At 44.6% G+C, this 23,736-nt stretch overlaps 1 protein-coding gene across 1 annotated transcript; it reads left to right on the top strand.

Moving 5' to 3' along the window:
* Window positions 1-4,577: 4,577 nt before the first annotated feature.
* On the top strand, window positions 4,578-14,738 carry Qng1 (Q-nucleotide N-glycosylase 1). The gene is made up of 4 exons (XM_052728776.1): window positions 4,578-4,951; window positions 7,155-7,414; window positions 11,136-11,331; window positions 13,138-14,738. Exons 1-4 carry the CDS (start codon window positions 4,621-4,623, stop codon window positions 13,368-13,370), a joined length of 1,020 nt encoding a protein of 339 aa, XP_052584736.1. The 5' UTR covers window positions 4,578-4,620; the 3' UTR covers window positions 13,371-14,738.
* Window positions 14,739-23,736: the final 8,998 nt, after the last annotated feature.

The raw sequence follows: 23,736 nt of genomic DNA on the forward strand, positions 1-23,736 counted from the left end.
CAGGTGGGTGTCTTGAGTTTGAGGCCAGCCTGGTCTATAGAGGGAGTTCAGGACAGCCAGAGCAACACAGAAAAACCCAGTCTTGAAAAACCAAATAAAAAGGTTTATGATGCAAATTGACAGCACAGGAGAGGCAGGAATAGGAAGGCGCTCAAGACCAGCCATGGATGCCTGAGACCCTATCAAGACAAAGCAATAAGCATAACTCTACTAAACCAATCTATGGAGGGACTAGTAATGGGCATGTTCCTAGGTGTGATGGTGAATATTACTGCCTATGAGAGGGAATCTAGATTGGGTTAATTGCGGTGGGAAAGACTCGCCTAAATTGGAGGTGCATCCTCTATGGACTAGGGTCTGAGACTGACTAAAGTGAACTAAGCATAATCATTCATTGCTCTGCTTCCTCACTGCAGACGTGAGTGGCTAGCTCAGCTCCTGTTGCCATGATAAAACTGTCTTCAAGCTGGACTAAAACAATATTTAAGTTTTTTGTCACGTGTTTTTGTGACACCAGTAAGACAAGTAACTAGACTGGGTTACTCAACCCCATCCCCCTATGGGAATGAGTGTAGGTGCTTGGGGACCCCAACCTAAGTGGAAGTCAGAGGACTATTTTGAAGTCATTTCTCTCCTTTAACCTTGATTTTGAGGCAAGGTCTCTTCTGCCTGCTCTCTGCTGTGTACTGAAGGTGACCAGTCACGTGTATATACATTCTCAAGCGTTGGGACTCCAAACTGGTCTACTTAGTAGAGCCATAAAAGTCGGGACTGTCAGTTTGTGTGCGCAAATGGGTAGGATTCCTCCAAGCTTAGTCATTTCCCTTCGAGAAAAAAATCTGACCCAAGGAAAAGCTCAGACACGTAAGTCAGATCCAGGCCCTTGAGCGAGCACTCCCAGCCCTTTGTTCTGTAGTGTATCTGACTTGTACTATTGCTGTGTTTAAGTTTCCTTGCTACTTTATAGTGTAAAATAAAATAAAGCTTTTAAAATGAGGAACTTGTCTGAGTTGGGGTGGCTATATACATATGAAATGTTAATGGTGATGACTAATTTCTTTGGATAAAGAGATATCTAGGCCGGGTGGTGGCACATGCCTTTACTCCCAGCACTTGGGAGGCAGAGCCAGGCGGATCTCTGTGAGTTCGAGGCCGGCCTGGGCTACCAAGTGAGTTCCAGGAAAGGCGCAAAGCTACACAGAGAAACCCTGTCTCGAAAAACCAAAAAAAAAAAAAAAAAAAAAGGAATCTAGATGTGGCTCAACATAGATAATCAAAAATGTACTACACTGGGCTGGAGAGATGGCACAGCAGTTAAGAGCACTTACTGCTATTCCAGAGGTCCTGAGTTCAATTCCCAGCAACCACATGGTAGCACAGAACCATCTATAGTGGGATCTGGTGTCCTCTTCTGGAATAAAGGTGTATAGTATATGCAGATAGAGCACTCATATACATAAAATGAATAAATCTTTTTTAAAATGTAGTACACCATATAAACAGAAACCATATAATCTCAATCAAAAAGGCTTTGACACAGTTCAACATGCCTTTGTGATAAAAAGTTCTGCAGATGTTAGAAATAGATGGACTGGGGGTTGGGGATTTAGCTCAGTGGTAGAGCGCTTGCTAAGGCCCTGAGTTCAGTCCTCAGCTCCAGAAAAAAAAAGAAATAGATGGATTGGATCATACCTCAATAGAGTCTATATACAACAAAACTAAGACAGCATTTCTTCTAAAATCAAGAATGGCACAAGGTTGACCATTCTCCCTGTTTATTCAATATAGTGCTTAAAGTCTTGGCTGTGATTGAAAATAGGAAAAGAATCCATCTATTCCTATTTTAAGAAAATGGGACTCTATTTACAAGGCACTATATGTGGACTTAAGAGCTGTGTCAAAGGTTAAGAGCACTGGCTGCTCTCCCACTGGACCCAGATCTGAGCCCCAGCACCCACATTGCCACTCACAATCTCCTGTAACTCCAGTTCCAGGAGCTCCAACGCTCTCTTCTGGCCTGTATGGGTCTAAGGTACATACATAGTTACACATACATGCATGCAGGCAAAATACTCCTGACAAAAAACTTAAATAGTAACAAATTTTTTTAAAAGACCATAAAATTTACTAGAAGAATTTTGGGGGTTGGGGACTTAGCTCAGTGGCCCTGGGTTCGGTCCTCAGCTCTGAAAAAAAAAATTTTTTTTAATCTAATAAACAGCAAAATTGCAGGATACAAAATGTAGTTTTGTTTTTGAACTCTTTGAGGGCCTGCTACCCAGCTCCCAAATAAATATACAGATTTATTCTTATGAATGCCTGGCCTTAGATTGGCTTGTTTCTAGCCAGCTTTTCTAACTTAAATTATCCTGTTTCTCTTTTACTGCATTTTACCTCTGGGCCTTTTACTTTATTCTATATATCTTTCCTTCTTAGTCCAGGCTGGCTGTGTGGCTGGGTGGCTGGCCCCTGGTGTCCTCCTCTCCTCCTTTTCTCACTTCTCGCTCACTTTCTCTAGTCTAGATTTCCCCTATTTCTCTCTTCTGCCTAGCTATTGGCCATTCAGCTCTTTATTAGACCAATCAGGTGTTTTAGACAGGCAAAGTAACACAGCTTTACAGAATTAAACTAATGCAGCATAAAAGAATGCAACACATCTTTGCACCATTAAACAAATATTCCACAGCATAAATGAATATAACACATCTTAAACTAATATTCCACAACAACAAATCAACATCTAAAGAACAAGACAAAGTTGGACATGGTGACCCATGGGTGCCTTCAATCCCAGCACTCAGGAGACAAAGACAGGCAGATCTATGTGAGTTCAAGGCCAGCCTGGTCTACACAGTAAATTCTGGGTGATCCAAGTCTACACAGGCCTTGCCTCAAAACAACAAAATCTCAAAGAATAAAAACATCCTTTTGTACTAATTCTGCATTCCCAGGCAACTTTGGATCACTTCTACATTGACCAATGTATCTATTGATAAGTCTGTTAAAACTTGGAATTTGGGGTGATATTTTATTTATTGTCTATAGTTGCTACTTTGTTCTTCTGGGTAGCCCACTAGAGATCACCACTTACAGTACGTAGTCAATTGAAAGTCTTTATTCTAGCCAGCTGGGACCACACTCAGGTATTCAGGGACTTGGGTGTGGTCCCGAGGGTCCAGATCACCAGCTTTGGTTTGTTTTACAGACAGGGGTTCTGTGTGTAGTTTTTGGTGCCTGTCCTGGAAGATCACCAGTCTTTTAAAGGCAGGAAGCACCACGTCCTGGCACCTTGCTCAGCCTCTGTAGGGAAGTTTTCAAGAAGCAGGCAGTTTTAACAAAATCGGAGAAAAGCAGTTAGCTGGAGGGGATTCCACACAAACAAGCAGTTTTAACATAAGCTAAATTAGCTGACTCTGGGTCCTAGAATAGAGTTGGGTAATTTTCTATGGGATTCTCCATCAAGAGCGGCAAGAATACATGTTAGAGGAACTTTTGCACTGTCTTGCCCTGTCACCACTTAATGACCAGAATGGTTGGCATTTATGATTGGTGTAAGCATTGCAACTCGAATGGAAAGGGGTTCTGGCAATCGGCAACCAAGGAATAGGACAAATCACAGCTCTGCTCCAGGGAAAGATTGCTGCAATGTAACAGCTCTTGCTCCAGCAGCGCAGGGCTTCACCAACGAAATTGTTAGTTACAGTTCTGTTCAGGTTTCAACAACTCTGGTCCCCTAGGGGAAGGTTTCCCCAGCCAAAGTGTTAAAGCCCTTCTCTGCTCCGCTCGGTCCAGGTTTCATCTCTGCTCTGGCGAAAGAAGAGATTTATTTATTGGGAGGGAAGAATCCACTCTGCCAGGGTGGAAAAAGGCAGCCGCGAACTGAACAGGCTGGCGCGCAGGGCTTATACAGGGCTTCCATGAGGAAGTTTTTCTGGGTGGGAATTGGTCAGATTTCAGTCCCTTGAGCTCTGATTGCCTCGATCTCGTGCTCAGAGATTGGTTCGTTTTCTGCTTAGTTGGTTAGGGGCAGATTTGGATCTGGTTTCAGGGCTAAAGTGTTTCTTTCACTGGCTCTGGACTCAGGGCTAGGGTGGGTTTCTTTGGCTGGTCCTTTTCCCTACAGTTGGCTCATACAGTTCCCTTCGGGGAACCTCATCATATGGTTATTCCCCTTTACTTGCAAACCGGGGCTCACCATCACTCCTGTTACATGCAGGAAATCCAGTGATTGCGCACAAGGTCAGATACACAATAATGTTCCCTCCTCTACTCAATGTTCCAACTAATCCTAAACATCCATTCGGCCTCTGAAGTGTGGAGACAGAGGAGCTGCAGCCAAGTAGCCATTTGCTGGCTGCCGCCGAAGGTTTGTCTACATCCCGCCACCAGGCAGCCCCGCAGTAACTTTGAGTCCCCACGACCCAAGCGATCCCCAAGTCTTCCTCAAAGACCCGCGTGCCACTGGCGTGCGACCAGGAACAATTTGGCCGAGCCCGGAGCCACAGACTCCATCCGGAAGCCTCCTGGTGCGGCTTCCGGATTTCACACCCGGAAGAGGCCCCAAGTGCGTGGCCCCAAGGTGGGCGTGGCCACAGCCGTGCGGAGCAGGGCGAGGGCAGCATGGATGCACCGCTGCCGCCGCGTGAGGCGGCATGGTTCGTGACCGAGAACAGTCGCGACGTGTACGTGGACCTCGAGGGCGTGCGCAGGACGGCCGAGCTGCTGCTGCCCGCGGCCTCGGCGTGGCGCGTGGAGCAGTGGAAGTCCCTGCACGAGCTCAACCCTCGCGGGGCCGACGAGGCTGCGCTCAACTGGGTGTTCGTGGTGGACACGCTCAACTTCTCCTTCTGGGCGGAGCAGGAGGAGCACAAGTGTGAGGTGCGGTACGGCGGGAGAGCATACACCGGCTTCTGGGCTCTGTGCGCCGCGGTGAACCGAGCGCTCGACCAAGGTGGGTGTGGCCCTTCGCACCTGTTGCCCGGTGCGGGTCTGGAGGTGTCCTCTGCCTAAGGCTGAAGTCCACACACAGAAGCTATATGTCAGTCAGCAGAGGTGACTGTTGTACCCAGAGTCCCCCGAAGACCACCAAGAGACCGAAACCGATGCAAAAGCAGACTCTTTGTATTGTTACCAGTTAACTCGGGACTCTCCGTCTGTCTGACAGCAGCAGAGCGCGAGAGACCCCCGAGTAGCAATGGGGCAGGGTTTTTAAAGCAAGGGGGGCTTAGGGTCTACAGACTACATAGGAACAGACTCAGGATTGGTTTATGGAAGTGGCAATCATGTTAGTAACTTTTAATTGGCTAGGGTTAGTTGGGGGTTACTTTAATCATTTGGGGCAAGCCTGGTCACAGGCTTTCTCCTTGAGCTGCCTTGAAGGCTGGCTGGACTGGGACGTATTGACTGGGAGCTAACTCAGTGGTCCAGGCTCTGTCCTTGACTCATGCACATAGCTCAGAGTTGGTGAGGGGTCCCAGACAATAAACAATTGGCTGAGCCTTGAGCGGTCAGAGTACATTGTAGCATGAATCTTAGAGAGTCTTATTAATAAAATCAAACCCGGGGCCAGTTGTTGGGGTGAAATGCCGGATGGTCAGAGAGACAGAACAAGCCACAGCTATCTCACCTGGCCAATTCCTCAGCTGGTCCTGTTTCCTCAGACTGGAAGCTTCTGTGTCCTCATCCCAATGGCTCTCAGCTGAACTGCTGCTAGAAGCCTGAATACTTAACCAGCCAAAATGCTTAACCAGCCAAATGCTTCCAGTTTCTGGTCCTCACGCCTTATAAACTTTTCTGCTTTCTACCACCACTCCCTGGGATTAAAGGCTCACTCCCTGGGATTAAAGGCTGCTTTCTGGGATTAAAGGCGTGAGTCACCATGCCTGGCTGTTTCCAATGTGGCCTTGAACTCACAGAGAGCCAGAGGGATTTCTGTCTCTGGAATGCTAGGATTAAAGGTGTGTGCTAACATTTTCTAGCCTAAGTATCTTGTGGCTTTTCTGTTCTATGACCCCAGATAAGTTTATTAAGGTACACAATATTTTGGGGAACACAATACTACCACAATACATGCAGAAAGGGAGCCACTGCCAGACAAGGACTTTGTCTTTTGTTTATGGCCCTCCTAGAAACCTCTTGCTCAAGTCTCAGGAAACTGAAATTGGGGCCTGATCTCTGAGAGAAGACTGAGCAGCCTGTTAGGGCTTCTGCTTGGTCCTTTCAGTGACAAAACCAGTTTTCTTTAAAAAAAAAAAAAAAAAAAAAAGTCACTTTAAGTTGGCCATAGTGGCACCTGTCCACAATCCCAGCACTCCAGGCCAGAGCAGGAGCAGAAAGATCACTGGTTTCTAGGCCAGCCTGAACAGTGTAGTTTCAGGCCAGGCTCGTAGAGAGTGAAACCCTGTCACAGGAAAACAAATGAAAAGTGAACGCCACCTGAAGAAGAAAAGGACAGATTATAGAACGTTTTATACAATGTCACTTTTTTTTTTTTTTTTTTTGGTTTTTCGAGACAGGGTTTCTCTGTGTAGCTTTGCGCCTGTCCTGGAACTCACTTGGTAGCCCAGGCTGGCCTCGAACTCACAGAGATCCGCCTGGCTCTGCCTCCCGAGTGCTGGGATTAAAGGCGTGCGCCACCACCGCCTGGCACAATGTCACATTTTATAGCAATGTCACATTGCTGTTGTGAGTAGTGTTTGAGTAAATATACAGCGAAGCAGGGGTTACTTCAGATTGTTATTTGTGCACCTTTTATGCATATCTGGAGCACTTACTTAGAGTTATTTATTTTGTTTGTATGTTGTTGTTGTTTTGTTTTGTTTGTTTTGCCTCAATGCATATCTGTGCACCATGTACATGCAATGCCCACGGAGGTCGATGCCCTTGAACTACAGTAACAGAAGGTCGTGAACCGCCATGTGGGTGCTGGGAATTGAACCCTAGTCTTCTGACAGAAAGACATCTCACTGAGTAGCCCTGGCCGGTGTAGAATTCAGACTACACTGGCCTTGAACTCACTGGGATCCCATCCTGCTGCCTCACCCTCTACCCCAATGCTCAGAGTAGGCAGCAGCACTGCACTCCATCGTCTTTAACGTGAATTTGATTCCATATTATTTACAAGTTGTAAAAATCTCTGAATTTTCTCTTTAAAGGGATACCAATAACTAGTGCCTCCTACTACGCCGCGGTGACTCTTGATCAAGTTCGGAATATATTTCGTTCAGACACAGCCGTGCCCATGCCTTTAATAGAAGAGAGACATCGGATTCTGAATGAGACTGGGAAAATTCTGCTGGACAAATTTGGAGGCTCTTTTCTTAATTGTGTCAAAAAAAGTGAAAAGAGTGCACAGAAGTTAATGTACCTGGTTGTTGAAAATTTTCCTTCTTACAGAGATGTGACAGAGTTTAAGGTGAGTTTATCGCCAGAGGATTTTGGAATCCATAATGATTCTGAGTTAATGCTTTTCTTTCCAGAGCTGTTTTTAAGGCTAGCAACTTAAAATTTGAAGCTTGTTTACTGTGGACTAGAAGCAATAACAAAATTTGCCTTTCAGATCCATTATTTTTTGTTTTCCAGTTGGAGATTTCCTTTATTTTGTCTTTTATTCCTTTAAAATGTTTCAGCCCTCAAAATAATGCTGTCACTTGAGGATAAAGAAGCACCTTTAGTACTTTAAAAGTTCATGAAGTTGGACGAGAATCAGAAGGTAGAATGTATAACAGTTTTTCTCTAGGAAAAAAGTATTTCTTGGAAAGCTTGGTGTATGTTTTCTTACACACAGTTATAAAATTTGTTTTATGATACAAAAAAAATTAAATGGATGTACTTTTTAATGATGAGCATTGGTTTTATGCTCCCACTACACACCTAGGTTTCATTTTTGTGAAATCCTTTGGAATCCTTGTCACTGAATATTTTCGGTTTTGACTTTTTGTTTGATTAATTTTATGTGTATGAGCTGTGAGCTCTCAGCCTCCTGTGCTATGCTGTCAGTCATGCCTGTGGCCGGTCTCCTCCCCCAGAATCTCCCTCTGGACCTGTAAACCCAAACCAACTCTACTTTTTCTAAATTGCTTCGGATCATGGTGCTTTATCACAGCAACAGAAAAGCAATTAAATCTCCCTCCTCCAGGCTGAGTGTCTTTTCTTTTTGAAATGTGTTTAGTTTGTATATGAATGTTTTGCTTGCCTGTGTCTATGTGTGCCGTGTTCATGGCTAGTGCGCATGGAGTTCAGAAGAGGGTGTCCCCAGGAACCAGCGTCAGGGATGGTTGTGAACCACTCCTGGTGCAGGGAACCTGCTTCCTCTCACCCAAAAGCCCTCAATAGCCACTTTAGAAATGTTCTTTTCATAAAAGGAGGTAAACCTTTTATGAAAGGCTAGGTAATAGGTTATTTCTCATTATGATGGAGTATTTTTATAAGATATCATTTTTTACTGTTTAAAATTTACATGTTTTTACATTTTTACTTCTCTGTGTGTGCATGTGCACACACCCAAGCACTTGTGTACACTGCGTGTGTGTCAAGGCACCCATGTGGATGTCAGAGGACAAATATGTAACCGCTGGACTATACCCCCGACCACAGATAAGCATGTTTTCGGTTAAAGAATTTTTCAAAAACAATGCTGTCTACATATAAAAATAATAACTAGTTGAATTATAGCACACTGACATATATTTACGACTAATATTGAAAATGAGTGCGAGAGACTGGAGAGCTAGCTCAGAGGTTCAGAACACTCAGTCGGACGGTGGTGGCTCAAGCTGTAGCAGGAATCTTAAAAGTTCTTATTAATAAAATCAAACCTGGGGCCAGTTATTGGGGTGAATGCTGGAAGGTCAGAGAGACAGAACAAGCCACAGCTAACCTCACCTGGCCAACTTCTCAGCTGATCTTGTTTCCTCAGACTGGAAGCCTCTGTGTCCTCATCCCAATGGCTCTCAGCTGAACTGCTGCTCGAAAGCCTGAAGCTTAACCAGCTAAAAGCTTAACCAGCCTAATGCTTCCAGTTTCTGGTCCTCACGCCTTATATACCTTTCTGCTTTCTACCATCACTCCCTGGGATTAAAGGCTTGCTTTCTGGGATTAAAGGCGTGAGTCACCATGCTTGGCTGTTTCCAATGTGGCCTTGAACTCAGAGATCCAGAGGGATTTCTGTCTCTGGAATGCTAGGATTAAAGGCGTGTGCTACCACTGCCTAACTTCTATGTTTAGTATTGTGGCTGTTCTGTCTCTGACCCCAGATAAGTTTATTAGGGTGCACAATATTTTGGGAAACACAATACCACCTCACAAGCCTTTAATCCCAGCACTCAGGAGGCAGAGCCAGGCAGATCTCTGTGAGTTCAAGACCAGCCCAGTCTACAGAGCCAGTTCCAGGACAGGCTCCAAAGTTACACCGAGAAAACTTGTCTCAACCCCCACCCCACCCCCCAAAAAACCAAACACTTACTCTCCCAGAAGACCAGTGTTTGGCTCCCACCACCCATGCTGGGCAACTCACTACCACCTGTGACTCCAGCTCCAGGATATCTAATGCCTCTGGCTTCTGCAGACACCCATACATGCATCATAGACCACCACCACCCCAAACACGTGTGCAAATGGTTAGAAATGAAATAGGTTTTTTTTTTTTTTTTCCTTTTAAAGAAAGAAAATGCTGGCGTCTAGGGATCTAGCTCCTTGCTCGCTCGCTATAGCTCCCTGTGCTTACCTTGTGCACATGAAGCCCCGAGTTTGATCCCTAGCACTGGGGGGTGGGGGGAGGGAGGGAGAAAAGAAAAGAAGAAGAAAATGACTACTGAATGCCAAAAGGTATCAAGACTGAATATGGTGATATTTTATTTGTGGTGAAATGTGACCTTATTTGTATGTTAATAAAGTTACCTGGAGGTCAGAGCTAATAGCAAGCCATAGCAGAAGTCTGGCAGTGGTAGCATACGCCTTTAATCCCGATCACATGACAGGCAGATCTCTTGTGTTCAAGGATACAGCCAGCATGGAGACACAGGCCTTTAATCTCAATACCAACCACAGAGACCTAGAGGTCAGTATAGACAGGCAGTGACGAGGAGGTCATGTGGTTGGGTTTACAACCAATGAGTAGGCAGAACAGAAAGTCAATAAAAAGACACACAGGAAGTAGGTCTCTTTCTGAGGGCTTTTAACTCAGCATTTGCCTCTGTGTTTCTTATTTAATAAGATCGTTACATCTACACTGAATATTTTGTGTACCTTGGGTGGCCGGGTGAGGGGGTGGTGGTGGTGTGGGACATGACAAAACCAGGCAGGCATAGTGGGCATGCCTTTAATCAGAGCACTAGAGAGGCAGAGGCAGATATGTCTCTGTGAGTTTGAGGTCAGCCTGTTCTATGGAGTGAGTTCTAGTACAGCCAGAGCTACACAGAGAAACCCTGTCTCAGAAAACAAAAACAGAGGATTTGTAATGATAATGTTAATGTTTTGAGACAGGGTCTCACTGTGTAGCCCTTGCTGGTCTGGGCACTGTGTAGACCAGGCTGCCCTCAAACTCAGAGATCTGCTTGCCTCTAGCGCTGGGATTAAATGCATGGGTTGCACACTGGGCAAGAATAATTTAAAAATCACATGTATGTATTATGTGTTTGGGTCCGGGTTGTGTGCTGTAGTGCAGTGTGAGTGTGGAAGTCAGAAAACAACATTTGGGAGTTGGTTTCACCATGTGGGTCCTGGGCAACACAGACCTTAGCTTACTGAGCCATCTTGCTGTTAGATCCTTTTATTTTCTGTAAAAAGTTCATAAATTCTTACCAATGGAATAGGATCGTTGTCCCTTGAAAAAATGCTTTCAACAAGTGCCCTTTTTTGTTTTTTGGGACAGTCTGTCTCCATCAAGTGCCCTTTTTAAATAGTATACGTTAAGACTACACAGAAGCCGCCGGGCGGTGGTGGCGCACGCCTTTAATCCCAGCACTCGGGAGGCAGAGCCAGGCGGATCTCTGTGAGTTCGAGGCCAGCCTGGTCTCCAAAGCGAGTTCCAGGAAAGGCGCAAAGCTACAGAGAAACCCTGTCTCGAAAAACCAAAAAAAAAAAAAAAAAAAAAGACTACACAGAAGCCACAGTGATCTGTATTCTTCACTTACCAGGGGAAAAGGATTGCCTTTTACAAACGAGCCCAGATCCTTGTGGCAGACACATGGAGTGTGTTGGAAGGAAAGGGAGATGGCTGCTTTAAGGACATCTCCAGCATCACCATGTTTGCTGATTACAGACTGCCACAGATTCTCCTTTACTTTGGAGCCCTGAAATACTCGAATGAATTACTGAAGAAGCTTCTCAGAGGTTTGCAGCTTATATCCTTGTTTGCTGTTCTGTGGTTTGTTGCTGAGTCTGTTTGGGCTTGTTTATAAACAACTTTGCTTACAGTGTGGAATGTGGACAGAATGAAAATTGTGTTTATATGGACATTATAATTTCAGAGCTTGATAAATGAAACCTATTTTGTTTCATGGAGATGTGTAGAATACATGTAGTGATTGATGTGTGTTAACTGAGCCGACTAAAGTGCATTGTGATATGAAGGTGGTAACAGAGAGGTAGTAGGTACAAGATTTTGAGTCAAGAGAGTTAAGGCCTGCCACTGAGTTATCTTTCGTAGTCATGATTGGGCACAGTTACAGACATGAGGCTGGGCATCTTGCATGTTAGAATAGGTCAGGTAAATTAAAAAGTTTGTGTAAGTTGTTGCACAAATCCTAAATGGTATTATAATAAAAACTCAGAGCCAAATATTGGGGTAAATGCCAAAAGATCAAATGTCTCTAAGTCTTTAGCCGAAAGGCTCTAGTTCCTGTCTTCTCCAGCCTGATATGCCTTTCTCCACCCAGCCATTTCACTTCCTATCTCAACCTTCCTAGTGCTGGGATTAATGGCATGTGTGCTTCCCAAATACTGGAGTTAAAGGTGTGTGCCACCACTGCCTAGCTCTATTTCTCTCCTAGACCGGATCAGTCTCATGTAGCCCAGTGTGGCCTTGAACTCACAGAGATCCAGACGGATCTTAAAGGGTGTGTGTCACCACTGCCTGACCTCTATGTTTAACTCTGTGGCTGGCTCTATCCTCTGATCTTCAGGCAAGCTTTATTTCTTAGATTACAAATACCACCACAGAAAGTGACTTCTTTTTACAAGAAAAATGACTGTATTACTTTCATGTTAGTTCTTTATTTTTTAATTTTTTTGGGGGGTGTGGGGGAGTTTGAGACAGTTTTGGTGCCTGTCCTGGCTACCAGCAAGCTGTGTATCGTATGGGTTTTGACACATTTCCCCCCTCCTTTTCTGCTGAAATCAGCCAGTGACCTCAAAGATAACTTGATCATGAAAATGCTGTAGTCTCTTTAGGTTCAGTGTTGTGCTTCTGGCTAGTGAAGGGCTCCAGCAGCCCAAGTCTGGCAAACCTGGTGCCAACGGGTCCCCTCTCCCCCCTCCCCCGATGAAAACCATGAGATTACACTCCTAAAGCCAGCCACCAGGGGCTAGGCCCTTATTTGGCCACTTCCTCCCGCTGAGACTGATTACCAAGGTTCAGCTATCAAAGTATTAAACTCCAAAGTATTAAATCTCCCTTTGGCCACCCTAATTAATGTGCCCAATTAAAATTAAACACCTCATCCTAACATGGTTTCCCCTTTTCCCTTTATAAACCGCCATTTTCCTATGGGCCACATCTGTCTCCTTTATATCCAAGCAAAAAGCCCTTTAAATTTAGGGCTACCATATCTTCATATAACAGATTTGCTTCAGGAACTAGTATGTGCACAGTGTAATACTAGGTTCTGGTCCTGGAGTACTGAGTCAAACAAGCCAGACACAGCCTCAGTCACTGTGAATTTAACTTGTGTTCTTACATTAATGCCTAGGCTTCATTTTTTTTTTTTTCTTTTTTTTGGTTTTTCCAGACAGGGTTTCTTTGTGTAGCTTTGGAGCCTGTCCTGGAACTCACTCTGTAGCCCAGGCTAGCCTCAAACGCACAGAGATCAGCCTGCCTCTGCCTCCCGAGTACTGGGATTAAAGGCAGGCACCACCGCTGCCCAGCAATGCCTAGGTTTCTAAATGAATTTTTTTCTTTCCCTTTTTTAATTCTTGCAGGAGAAATGCTCTCAAATGGAGATAGACTAGAGGTGGAAATTAGAGGTTGCTCAATTTGGTGTGTCGAACTGATCCGGGATTGTCTTCTGGAGCTTTTTGAGAAAAGGGGTGAGAAACCTCAGGGCGAGATCAACTCTGTTCTTCTGGATTTTCACTTGTGGGACTATGCCCGTAACCACAGGGTTGACATGAGAGGAATTCCCTTTCATCGCACACGCTGCATTTATTACTGACAGTGAATGTGAATGGATCCAGTGGAAATACTTGCACTTTTAGATCATACAGTCATTTTCATCATTTTGATTTGATATAGATAGAAATCACAAGAATAGGTAATTGACTATCCAGTCTTTTCTTTTTTTTTCTTGGCATATCATTGTGTATTCCCATAATCCCATAATCATATTGTATAATCTTCAATAATAGCCATGTTCTTCTTCTTTCCCTCTTTTGTGTTTCTATGGCCCTGGGGTCCTTGTGTATGCTAGGCAAATACTCTACCACTGAGTCACAGGCCAATTTACTTATTTTCTATGTGCTATAATAATTAATATTAGATAGCGTACTTTAAGGATGAATCTTTAGCCTTTCCAGCTGAAGGGGGCCCAGTCTCTCTCGGACTGAGACACCCTTCCTTTTTCATTTACAAGGGCATCTTTATTATTTTCCAATTTGCACTTTTAGCAAGTCGATATCCATATCCCCAAAACATCCTAAGCTTCCAAAAGGACAATGGCAAATGCAGATTCTCAATTTACGAATATCACAGTGTGCAGGATTTTTCCCAACTAAGTTTTGCATAGGCTTTGCACCCTTGGGACTCTCTCAGACAAGACTGACTTCAAGGGCGACAAGGAAAACAAAAGGTGGATCAAGGCTAGGTGCTCTGGAGCCAGACCAGGTGTAGCTCAGTGGGAATTCTCCCATCAAGTAATGCTTGGTATGGTGGCACACGTACATGTAATCCCAGTACTCAGAAGTTGGAAGCTGAGGGATCATGAGTTCTAGACCATCCTGGGTTATCTTAAAAGTCAAAAATAAGTGCTAAAGAGACAGTTCCCCAGTTAGGGACATTTGCTGCTCTTGTGGAGGACATGAGTTTGGTTCCCAGCACCCACCCTGGGCACTAACAACTACCAGTAACTCCAGTTCCAAGAGATCAGTGCCCTCTGCTGGCCTCCACTGTAATCCACATACATGTGCACATACACATAAAGTCTTTTAAAAAAATTGGGCTATGAATGCAGTTCAGTTGATGGAGTGAGTGCCTGCCATGAACAGGGCCCTGAGTTCAGTTCCCAGCACTGTATAAAACCATGTGTGTAATGTTGCATACCTGTGATCCCAGCACTGAGGAGACGGAGTCAGGAAGGAGACATTTAAGGTCATCCGTCTCAGCTAGATAGTACAAGACTAACCTAGAATACTTAAGACCTTGTATTATTTTTAATACAGCACTTTAGTTCTTTGAGAACTGTATACAGTGAACTTTGATCCTACCCCCTCAATCTACCCCTAACTCCTCCCAGATTCCCTCTCACCTCACCACCTCCAAGAATTTGTCTTTGAAAAAAATAAAAAAGATCAAGCTTGGCATTTAATTTTGGGCTTTTTATTGGTAATAGTAGTGGGTTTTGAATGTCTGTTTGCCTAAATGTTTGTTTTTAGACTTCACTGGAACTGAATTAAGATCTTAGAAACTTCTTTAACATGGAGTAGAATATTATCATCAAGATAGAATTTTCCAAGTATAATTTTAAGAGACTTACAGTAAGATGATTTCCTGTGTCACGGAGCTAAGTACCAAAGCTCTGGTGCAGCTGGTTAGTGTGCGGAGATGAATGCCTAGGGGCTCTCCTCACCCCTGCCTTCTTGCTGTAAGCACATAAACCCGGGAGAGGTGCTTTGTGTCTGAGTACCTTGCTGCCGTCTGCTGGACACTTGTGACAGTGACTGAGCAGTACACAGCTTACATGGAGTAGCTGGTGCCTGTCCCTCCTCGTGTGATTCAAGGGCAGGTGATCCTGTGCCCATCCAGAGGTAGGTGTGGTTCAGTCTCAGTGAGTAACTGTCAACCTGTCCCCTTGCTTGTGATCGTCCTGGGAACGGGGGTGCAGCTGTCGGGAAGGACACTGGGAAGTTCTCTTCTCTGAGAGATGGTCTGTTGAAGCATGGCAGCTGAGACAATAGTAGCCTTGGTTTTTATTACATTTGATGTTGGGAATGGAGCCTAGGGCCTCTGGTATTCTGTAGGTAGGCAGGTAGGCTCCCACAGAGCCACACCCTCCCCCATTGCCGCCAATTTGAGGATCCAGAGTTCTGCTGTACCCCTGGTACCTGTTCTGTTCGTGCACTTCATGCTTGAGACAAAAAACACATTACATTTTCAGTTTGTTTTGTTATGTACTATGTGTGTGCACATGCATGTGCTTGCCATGGCACATGTGTGGAATTCAGAGGGTAACTTGCGGGTGTTGAGTGTCTCCTACCACCATGTGGGTTCCGGTGACTTAACTATAGTCATCAGGCCTGGATGGGTTTATATGTACCATGTGCATGCAGGCTCCTGCAGCGGCCACAGGTGTCACACTTCCCTGTAATTGAAATAAAGGGGTTATACACTACCTGATGAAGGTGCCCAGAACCAAACCAAGGTCCTCTGAAAAGGAGTAAGCACTCTTAACTGCTCCAGCCCCTTGCGGAAAGTAGTTTTCACTGCTCGGCCTGCATGGTACCACTGGCTTCTGATGTCGCTACATCAAACAAACCTAAGGGCACACTGCTTTCAGGCTGCTTTCAGAAATTGTTTTCTCTATGCTACAAATGCAGAGCCGTGCATTTGGAAGCCAGGCCACCATATGTCACAAGTGGCTTTACACGTTTACTATGACAGAGCTCAAAGTCTGTCAAGAAGAGCATCTATAGGAAGCCTCAGTGAGTCATGCTTGTGGTTTCAGAATTCTAGAGGCAGAGGCAGGAGGATGACTGTGAGTTTGAGGCCAGTCTGTGCTATATAACAGAATTCTACTATTAGCCTGTACCATAATAAAAGGCCCTACCCAAGTAGTAACAACAAAAACCTATGGGGAACAAAAAATTTCATTTTCCAAGATTTTCTCCAAAAGACAAACTGTTAGTTTGACTTTTATAATGTGAAGAGCAGCTATTACAGCCTCATCACTTTGTTCCCTATTTCGCTGTTCTCAGGGTGGGCTAAAGGTCCGCTGATACTAACTAACTAAAACCGGCATCCATGTTGCAGGGCTGAAATTCAGTTTTTAAAATTTGATTGTGTGGTTGTTTTTTTTTGTTTTTTGTTTTTAACTTTTATGTGTGCGAGTGTTTTGCCTGTGTATAGGCATATGCACCATGTGTGGTGCCCAGTGCCTACAGAAGTCCCATCTCCTGGAACTAGAGTTCTGAACAGTTGTAAGCCATTATGTGGGTGCTGGGAACTGTACACAGGTCCTCTGCCAGAACACGTGCTCTTAACTGCTAAGCCACCTCTCCAGTCCCTAGTTCAATTAAGTTTAATGAAGCCTGGGTCAAAATGAAATGAAAGAATCTGTGATGAGGCTGGAAAGAGGGCTTGAAAGCACTGGCTGCTCTTGCACAGGACCTGGGCTCTATTCCCAGCACCCACATGGTGGCTCACCACCCTCTGTGACTCCAGTTCTAGGAGATTTGATGTCTTCTCTGGCTTCCTCAGGCACAAGGCACACATGTGGTACAGAGACACATATTGCAGACAAAACATACACACACATAATAAGAAATCCTTTTTTAAAAATAATAGGTGATGATGGTATCTGAGAAGCCTAGAAACTCTTTGAGACCCAATAGAGTATTGGAAAGCAAACAAATAAAAATCTATAAATTCATAATTACACATACTCTAAGGAAAGAAACTATATTTGGTTTTGGTATGTTGGTAGGAGTCAATTCATCACTGTCAAAATTGATAAATGAAAGAAGGGAAGCAGCACTAGCCCTCTTATTCCTGCATGAACACCATTTCAGGGTAACTAGGTGGAAGGAGGCCTTTATTATAGAATAATGTGAGCTAATGAATGTAAAATGACTATTAGAATTTGAGGGCTGGAGAGATGGCTCAGAGGCTAAGAGCACTGGCTGCTCTTCCAGAGGTCCTGAGTTCAATTCCCAGCAACCACATGGTGGCTCATAACCATCTATAATGAAATCTGATGCCCCCTTCTAGCATTCAGGAATACATGCAGACAGAACACTGTATACATACTAAATAAATATTTAATTAAAAAAAAAAAGGCTGGGTGGTGGTGGCACACGCCTTTAATCCTAGCACTCCAGAGGCAGAGGCTGGTGGATCTTTTTGAGTTTGAGGCCAGCCTGGTCTACAGAATGTGATCCAGGAAAGGCACAAAGTTACACAGAGAAACCCTGTCTCCAAAAAACAAAAAACAATACATATATATATTTTTTACTGTTCTGCAATCTAATGAATAGATCTTGAAAATGACTATCAGTGGCCACTGAAGTCATTAGGTGAGATACTGAGGAGGGAGGGGCTAGAGAGGTGGCTTAGAGGTTGAGAAAACTCTGCTCTTGCAGAGGATCAATGTTGGATTCCTAGCAGGCACATGGCATCTCCCAACCATATGTATCTCCACTTCTGGCAGCAGGCACACATGTGGTGCAAAGACATACATGCCGGAAAAACACCCACATAAAAATAATTTTTAAAAGCAGGTTGTGTGGACATCACCCATCTGGTGTGCTGCAGGAAGTACACAGCCACCTTGATCTTGCCATAAGCTCTGAACATGAATCTAATAAAGGCTTCAATTCTACTGTTTTACAAAAATGAAGGCAATAAAAGAAGTTAAATGAAAACACAGATAGGCTAGATCAAATCTAGTTTAAGAAATTCTGCTGGGCAATGATGGCATACTCCTTTAATTCCAGTATCTGGGAGGCAGAGCAGGAGGCTCTCTTGAGAGTTTGAGGTCAGTCTGGTCTACAGAGAGAGTTCGAGGACAGCCAGGGTTATTACACTGAGAAAACCTGTCTCAAAACACCAAAGGAAAGGAGAAAGGAGAGGGGAGGGAAGGGGAGGGGAGGGGAGGGGAAGGAAGGGAAGAAGGGAAGAAGGAAAGGAGAAAGGAGAGAAAAGGAAAGGAAAGGGGAAGGGGAGGGGAGGGGAAGAAGGGAAGGAAAGGGGGAAGGGAAGGAAAGGGGGAGGGGAGGGGAGGGAGGAAAGGGAGAATTCTATACTAATTGATGTAGCTTCTCCTCTCCCCCTTTTTCTCCTCTTCCCTTTAACATGCTCTTATTACATATCCAATCTGTCCTCACACTTGTGATCCTCCTGCCTCAGCATTTCAAGTGCTGGATTACATTTCACCTGACCCAACATAGATTCCTTTTAACAAATGAATGGCGAAACAAACAATCCATAAAGAAAGGGGGTGTGGATGTGGAGGTTTGGGGGTTGTCTGTCCACAAGTATCCTAAACTTCTGGTCTGCCATTAAGTCCTTTGTGCTCTTATCAGGAAAAACATAATTCTGCCAGGTGGGCAAGGTGAACCTGGGTCAACTATTTGAAAAGAGTTAACTGAAGTGTTTATCTAATTTTTCTTTTATCAATAAAAACTTGGGAGTCAGATATGGGATAAAAACCTGAATGATCAGAGAAGAGGTGAAGAAGCAACCACTGATGACCTCTCTCTCCTTCCTTGATCCAAAAGGGCCGCGACTCTTTCTAAGCCCCTCCCTACTACTTCCTGTGTCTCTGTATGTCCTCAGTCCTCCAAAACCTCTATGGCTGGTTCAGGTCAGCTAGTAGCTAGTTCTGCCCTCTGATTCAAGGTAAACTTTATTGGCAGTCTCGGGAGTGTCAGGGTGCAATCAAAATATCCCACAAGAAAGACTGCTGTACTTAAAATAATTCCAGTAATATGTAACATTTTTGCTGTGTAAATAAATTCCCTATCTGCCGGAACAGCCAGACTTTAGTCTCCTCTCTTTGTATAAATTGTTTGAAATGTAACCTGGGGCCAGGATCTGGAAGAGATTTAAGGATGACAGTGTTTGTGGAATGCATAAGCCTAAAGTGTATATAATTTAGTAAAATCTGTTGAACACCCAGCTCTTCCTTGGGCGTTAGTCCAGCCAACAAGCACTATGAAAGAGATTTTCCTTAATTAATCTCTAAGTGTGTGGAGTGATTTCTCACTAGGAAGTTATTGCAGGCAAAGGTAGGTACACTCAGTTGGTATAACAAAACTTATATTTTCTTATGCTGAGGGTCTTCACACAAGGTTTGCACTCCAGGTTCCCGACTGATCCTAAGCCTGTCTCCCCAAGGCTGCATGTCTTAGCAGGAGGTCAGGTCCAGTCTCTAATAGTAGTCTCCAGTTCAAGGGTCAGGGTCCTAGGGGACAGTCTTCAGCAGCAGGACAGATCAGGTGGCATCTCTCCAGTCTTCAGCAGTCCTGAAGAGTGTCAAGTGGGTGTCGTAGGGTTTCTGCTTACAAAGTTGTATGCCTGGTTACCTTGAGTAAGCAGTGTCACTGGGTTCTGGTTATTAGGTACAGCATTGAGTGTAGTGGGGATCCTGACTAGGCTATTTCTATGTCCAAAAGTCATTTTTAAAATATGTTCATTACAGAAGGCATTCTATTTTATCAGGGACCTTTCTCCCCTTATTTTGATTTATGCTCTAGACTAGAGCTTCTCAACCTTCCTAATGCTAAGACCCTTAACACAGGTCCTCATGTTGTGGTGACTCCCAACCATAAAATTACTTTCATTGCTGCTCCATAACTGTAATTTTGCTATTGTTATGAACTGTAATGTAAAAAATCTGTGTTTTCAGATGGTCTTAGGTGACCCCTGTGAAGGGGTTGTGACCACAGGTTAAAACTGCTGTTCTAGACAGATCACTCGAGAGAGCACAGGACCTTTGTGAAGCCCCTGAATCAGCACTCAGCTGAGCCATTCCCAGGCTCAGGACTCAAACTGGAAACTGTCTGTCGTTTTCAGCCACTAATTTCAGGGTAATCTGTTGCTCGGCAGTAGGTATTAAATGCAATAGGTGAATAATGTATCAGTCATCTTTCTGTTACTAGAGCAAAATATCTGGGCTGGTTTGAATGAGATCGGCCCCCACAGACTCATGTATTTGAATACTTGGTAACCAGTTAGTGGAACTGTTCGGGAAGGATTTGGAGTTGTGGTCTTGTTGAAAGAGGTGTCACTGAGGGTAGACTTTGAGGTTTCAAGGGCCCAAGCCAGGCATGGAGGGGTCTCTGCAAGGTTTACAGCAAGTGGGGAAAATGATCTGCAAAGAGACAAGAATGAAACTCAGTCTAGACTGATTTTTAGATACCAGTGCTGGGCCATACTTTCTAGAGTCTGATGCCAGATCATTTACGTTAGCCATAGTTAAGCACAGCCCAATTTTGAAAAATACTTTTTTTTTCTGATAACTTATTTCCAAGTGCACAACAAATTCAAGACATCTTTACATTGAGACTTTTTTTTTTTGGAGACAGGGTTTCTCTGTGTGGTCCTGGCTGTCCTGGAACTCGCTCTGTAGATCAGGCTGGCCTCAAACTCAGAGATCCACCTGCCTCTGCCTCTCCAGTGTTGGGATTAAAGGGATGTGCAGCCACCACCACCCGACCTACATTAAGATTCTTTACAAAGTACATCTGGCTTCTTTCACAAGAATGGTTACTGTTGACTCAGAAATAGTACCCAAGATTTAGGTCTAGTGAGATTCACTGAGGTAAACATAATGCCTGTGGGAGTCAGGATTGGCTTGGCCCTAAGATAACATAGAAGTCTCTTAGGCTGTTGTAAATTACAAGTGACATTACTCATAAGGATGGGTTTTATGGCCTAGAAGTAATGATCAAGGTTTTAGGGGGAAAGGGTCCGGGATAAATAAACCATCAATTCTGGAAAATATGGGCAGAACCTGGCTCATCAGACAGCAAAGGATCATCAGGCTGTAAAGTACACCCTTCCCAGCATTCCAGGAGGGTCAGGTTAAACATCTCCTTCCTTTGAAGGATGCTTGTGAGTTTAATTAACTTCCCTGGCTTCTCCAGGACTTGTCAGTGTGCACTTCTTGCCCTCTCCAAGGCCTGTCTTATCCGCTCCGCCTACAACTTGAAGATCATATGTGTGCTCTCAGCTGCTGCTCCACTGCCTGCCTGTCACCGTGCTCCCCGCCATGATGATAATGGATTAACCCTCTGAAACTTTAAGTGAGCCCCTGATTAAATGCTTTCTTCTATATATTGCCTTGGTCTTGGTGTCTCCTCACAGCAGTCGAACAGTGACAGACAATACCTAAGATATAACTCACAAATTCTTGTAACAGGAAGTTATCTGGCTCACAGTTTCAGAGGGTTTATATGGTGATATTTTATTTGTGCTGAAATGTGATTTTATTTGTATGTTAATAAATAAAGTTGCCTGGGGGTCAGAGCTAATAGCAAGCCATAGCAGAAGCTGGGCGGTGGTGGAGCACACCTTTAATCCAATCACATGGCAGGCAGAGTCTGTGTGTTCAAGGACATAGCCAGTTTGGAGACACATGCCTTTAATCTCAATACCAACCATAGAAACCTGGAGGTCTGTATAGACAGGCAGTGACAAGGAGGTCATGTGGTTGGGTTTACAACCAATGAGTAGACAGAACGACACACAGGAAGTAGGTCTCTTTCTCAGGGAAGGACAGCAGCGGATGATAAGAAGTCTGTTTTAAGTCTCAGCTATTAGCTACTGCTCTGACCTCTTGGGCTTTTAACTCAGCATTTGGCTCTGTTTCTCATTTAGTAAGAGGGTTACATCTACAGGTTTAGTCCGTGGCCAGTCGGTGCCACCACTGCTCTGACCCGTGGTCAGGCTTACAACATAGCAGCTAGTGCACACAGAAGCAAACTGCTTACCTCAGGACCTCGAGGTAAAAGGGGGAAAGAGGAAAGGAGGCTTCTCGCTATTTCTTCAAGGACAGACTCTAGATGGTTGATGAGACATCCATCACTTCCCAACAGCACGTTTAAACCCAAGTTTTAATTCAGCTGGGCCCAAGCTACAGTAGTGAGAGGAAGGAACCTCAACTGAGAAAATGTCTCCACAAGGGGGGGTTGTAGGCAGGCCTGCAGGGCATTTTCTTAATTAGTGATTGATATGAGAGGCCCAGAACATTGAGGGTGGTTCCACCTGGCCTTGTGGTCCTGGGTTCTGTGAGAAAGCAGGCTGAGCAAGCTAGTGAGCAGCACCTCTCCATGGCCTCTGCATCAGCTCCTGCTCCAGGTTCCTGCTCAGTTTGAGTTCCTGCCCTGGCTTCTTCCCTCACTGGACTGTGACCCAGGATAAACCTGAGCCAAATAAACCGTTTCCTTTCCTCTCCAAGTTGTTTCATTACAGCAGTATCAACGCTGAGACACCAGAGTACAGCAATGGCTGTTGTATAGAAAATGTCTTATCATCTTCAGCTAGATTTTCACTGAAGACCAAAACACATTAAACTGCAGGTTGTGTCCTAATCACTGAGTTGTGAAATCAGTTGTTTGTGGAAAAAGTCACAGGGAATGAACTCTGGGCCTTGTACATTATAAACACATGCTCAATCACTATACTATACCCTTTGTGCCAATGAAATCAATTTAGGGAGTTGTAGTCAACATTAAGAAAAGTTAAAGGGGGCTGGAGAAATGGCTCAGTGGTTAAGAGCATTGACTACTCTTGCAGAGGACCTGGGTTCACACCCACATGGCAACTTCCAATTGCCTGTAACTCCACCTCCAGGAGACCGACATTCTCACACAGACATACATGCAGGCAAAATACCAACAATGCACATAAAATTAAAATAAATTTAAAAAAGAAAAGTTAGAATAAGATCAGAGCTAACTATTATTTCATGAAACTCGTTTTCATTTACGTACTTACACATATGTATTGAGTCGTATGGCAAATTTTTTTCATACTGCCTCATACATTGGGTTCTCAAATTTATCTCTGTTAATGGAACAGGTAAAAGTTGAAAGCCATTGTTCCACTCCCCCCACCCCAACCTTTTTATTCCTAAGAGGGTATCAATATATAGATCAGGCTGACATTGAACTCAGTCTTCTTGCCCAGGTCTCCAAAGTGCTGAGAATTACTGGTGTTCACCCCTCACCAGGTCAGGTTCTGCACCTATAAGCAGTGTGGTGCCAGGTGCCTGGGGTCCTAGGTTTCCAGAAGCGAAGGCAAGATTAGCCTGGGCTACATAAGACCCTGTCTCAAAAACAAGCTACCTGAGATAGCAGGTGGATACTGAAACTCCACGTGGAATCCAGTTTATTCATTTTCAAACCTGGCTCACATCTGTGTGTCTACTGGGATGCTCAGAGAAGGCTCCTGGGCAGAGCCAAGCCGGCGACTCCTCAGAGGGGGACCTTTGTGGGCGGGGCCTTGTGTGGGCGGGGCCTTGTGGGCGGGTTTTGCGTGAACCTGGGCCTACCTGGGGCGGGGACATCTTGGGGCGGAGCCAGCGGGGGGCGGGGTCGCGGTGCGGAGGGGTGGCGGGAGGCGTGCTGCGCCGTTGCCGGGAGAAC

The sequence above is a fragment of the Peromyscus californicus genome, unplaced genomic scaffold (genome assembly GCF_007827085.1).
Source record: "Peromyscus californicus insignis strain IS unplaced genomic scaffold, ASM782708v3 Scaffold_8__1_contigs__length_139910024, whole genome shotgun sequence".
NCBI lineage: Eukaryota > Metazoa > Chordata > Mammalia > Rodentia > Cricetidae > Peromyscus > Peromyscus californicus.